The sequence below is a fragment of the Penaeus chinensis genome, chromosome 11 (genome assembly GCF_019202785.1).
Source record: "Penaeus chinensis breed Huanghai No. 1 chromosome 11, ASM1920278v2, whole genome shotgun sequence".
Taxonomy (NCBI): Eukaryota; Metazoa; Arthropoda; class Malacostraca; order Decapoda; family Penaeidae; genus Penaeus; species Penaeus chinensis.
The window spans coordinates 23,469,061-23,471,560 of NC_061829.1; the positions used below are offsets into that span (position 1 = coordinate 23,469,061).

The 2,500-nt window shown below is 37.7% G+C and overlaps 1 protein-coding gene across 7 annotated transcripts in view; it reads right to left on the bottom strand.

Moving 5' to 3' along the window:
- LOC125030844 (katanin p80 WD40 repeat-containing subunit B1-like) overlaps nucleotides 1–2,500 on the bottom strand; it is a 225,043-nt gene that overhangs the window by 53,934 nt on the left and 168,609 nt on the right. For all 7 annotated transcript variants that reach the window (XM_047621166.1, XM_047621165.1, XM_047621162.1 and 4 more), the window contains one exon: nucleotides 1,464–1,594. In XM_047621166.1, coding sequence (XP_047477122.1) covers nucleotides 1,464–1,594 — 131 coding nt within the window. The remainder of the gene's footprint in view (nucleotides 1–1,463; nucleotides 1,595–2,500) is intronic.

Sequence of the window (2,500 nt, forward strand, 5' to 3'; positions counted from 1 at the left end):
ATAAACATCCATATATATATATACATAAACATCCATATATATATATACATAAACATCCATATATATATACATAAACATCCATATATATATATATATATATATATATATATATATACATAAACATCCATATATATATATACATATACATCCATATATATACATAATCATCCATATATATACATAATCATCCATATATATACATAAACATCCATACATATACATATACATACATATATATAGATACACATACAATATACATAAAAATACAAATGTATACATATACATACAATAATATATATACATACACATAAACTTCCATATACACACATACATACATATATATAGATACACATACAATATACATAAAAATACAAATGTATACATATACATACAATAATATATATACATACACATAAACTTCCATATACACACATACATATATATACATATATATATATATATATATATATATATATATATATATATATATGAAGGCAGTAAAAGATAATAAACCAGAAGAAGAAACAGTCCGTCGACCCAAATGGAAGCCAAATGACCATTCCTCGCTCTGGACCCTAAACACCGGGTGCGTATAATTAGCAAGTGCATCGCTGTTGATCTTGTAGTCACGACAGAACAAGATTTAACAAAAAAAAAAAAAAAAAAATGTAAAACACTTCACTGTGCATCTAATTTCCTTTGGCTGGATTGTAATATTTCCCTGCTAAGAGATGCAAATTAGGAACGCTAATTATTGGCACTTTACATAACATTAGAATTAATCCTCCGCATTTAGTGTAAAATCGTCAAAATTACCAGTGTCATTGACCTTGAAAATACTGTGTTTAGACTTCAAATCGTGATAGGCCTATAGGAAAAATATTCACTACAATAAGAAGAACAATAAACCGTCAAGCTTCTTTTTCTTTGCTGTCATTGGTTATCCATCCATCCCGTTTTCTCAGTGATTCCTTTCATTATCGTTTCTTTGTAGCCCCCTTCCCTTTTACTTTCTCTCTCCCTCTCTCCCCCCTTTCCTCTCCCTCTAATTCATTATGAGCCTTCCAAGGTGAAGTCAAGCTCGTAAAGTTTTAAGGCCGACCTAACAGGATTGAGATAACTTCCTTGATAAGCTATCCAGCCGATAACCAGACCACTTCGCACCTCCAAGTAAAAAGTGAATGGTCATGAACTCGTAAACGCTTTTTTTCTTTGATTCTCTATGCCTTTGAAAAGGCCTTCTCTCATCATCTTTGTGTTTCCCCTTTGAACGCATTCTATAGTTTTATCTATCTACGTCTTGGGAGAATGGGGTAGGGGGATATTTTTGCACATGCTTTGATTTTCATTCTACTTTTAAAAAATCCCTTTCTCCTATTTCCCAGGCTTTTGGCCTTCTTGCATGTGATATTAATAAACCGCACCAATAAAAAATCCCCTTGCAGAAGGACAGGAGTACTTACCAGGATACAGTTGGGTTTGCCCACGGCCCATAGGTTGACCTTCTTGTCGTCTCCGCCGGTGACCAGAACCCGGCCGGACTTGTGACCCAACGCCAGGCAGTTCACATTGGCTCCGTGCGCAACGAACTCTTCTGCGGAAAATAAGACAAAATAATCAGAACAAATCAGCGGTTTCATATTATTTGTATGATTTAAATATGAATGGAGTATATGTGAAATGTATTTCGTGGTACCGATAAAGATAATTCACATAAATGAGAAAGGGAAGAAAACAATTTCGTGGAGTGAAGAGGTGAGAGAATGAGAGAGAGAGGAGACGGAAGAGAAGAGAGAAAAGTAAAAAGTGAATGTTAATCCTACAATAATGCCAGCGCCTTGGGTCATCACACAGGGCCGACCGGTTAGATCAGCGCCAGGCCAGGCACGTTCTGGGAATCTTAACGCTGACCAGTTCCATTAACATCAACCCCTGTTAACGCGTTCGCGGAAGCAACTCATTGTGAACGTGAGCTAATTTTGTTAAATTACAGTGTACGCATCCTAACATTACACCCTACGCATGGTCCCTGTTGCTGGTCGCCCTTCATCTATTTATGAATTTCTTTTAAATCAATGGCCCGCGTCTAATACAAAGACAATTAACCTGTTAGATATACAATATGTATATGTATGTGACAGCTTCTTTTCAGGTAACTGCCTGTGAGTCATATTTAACTACAGCTACACATACTTCACACCGGATGATGAAATCCGAAGGGCAGCGCTCACACTCCCTGCCCTGGAGGCCCTACGAAAAAAGAACAACGATACAGACAAGAGCCGAGAATGCGAGACCCGCAGTGCCTGCAGTGGCCAAGGAATACATCGGGGCTCCATGCGGGCTCCGCCTTACCCTCACCTCTTGGGTGAAGGTGACGCCCTTACGCCTACCAGGGAACCAAATTATTCATACATCAACAGCCTACACAACACCCAAATACAAAAAGGAGTCTCGGGGCACTTACTCCGCCCGAGGTCTATCCAAGACAATTATGACG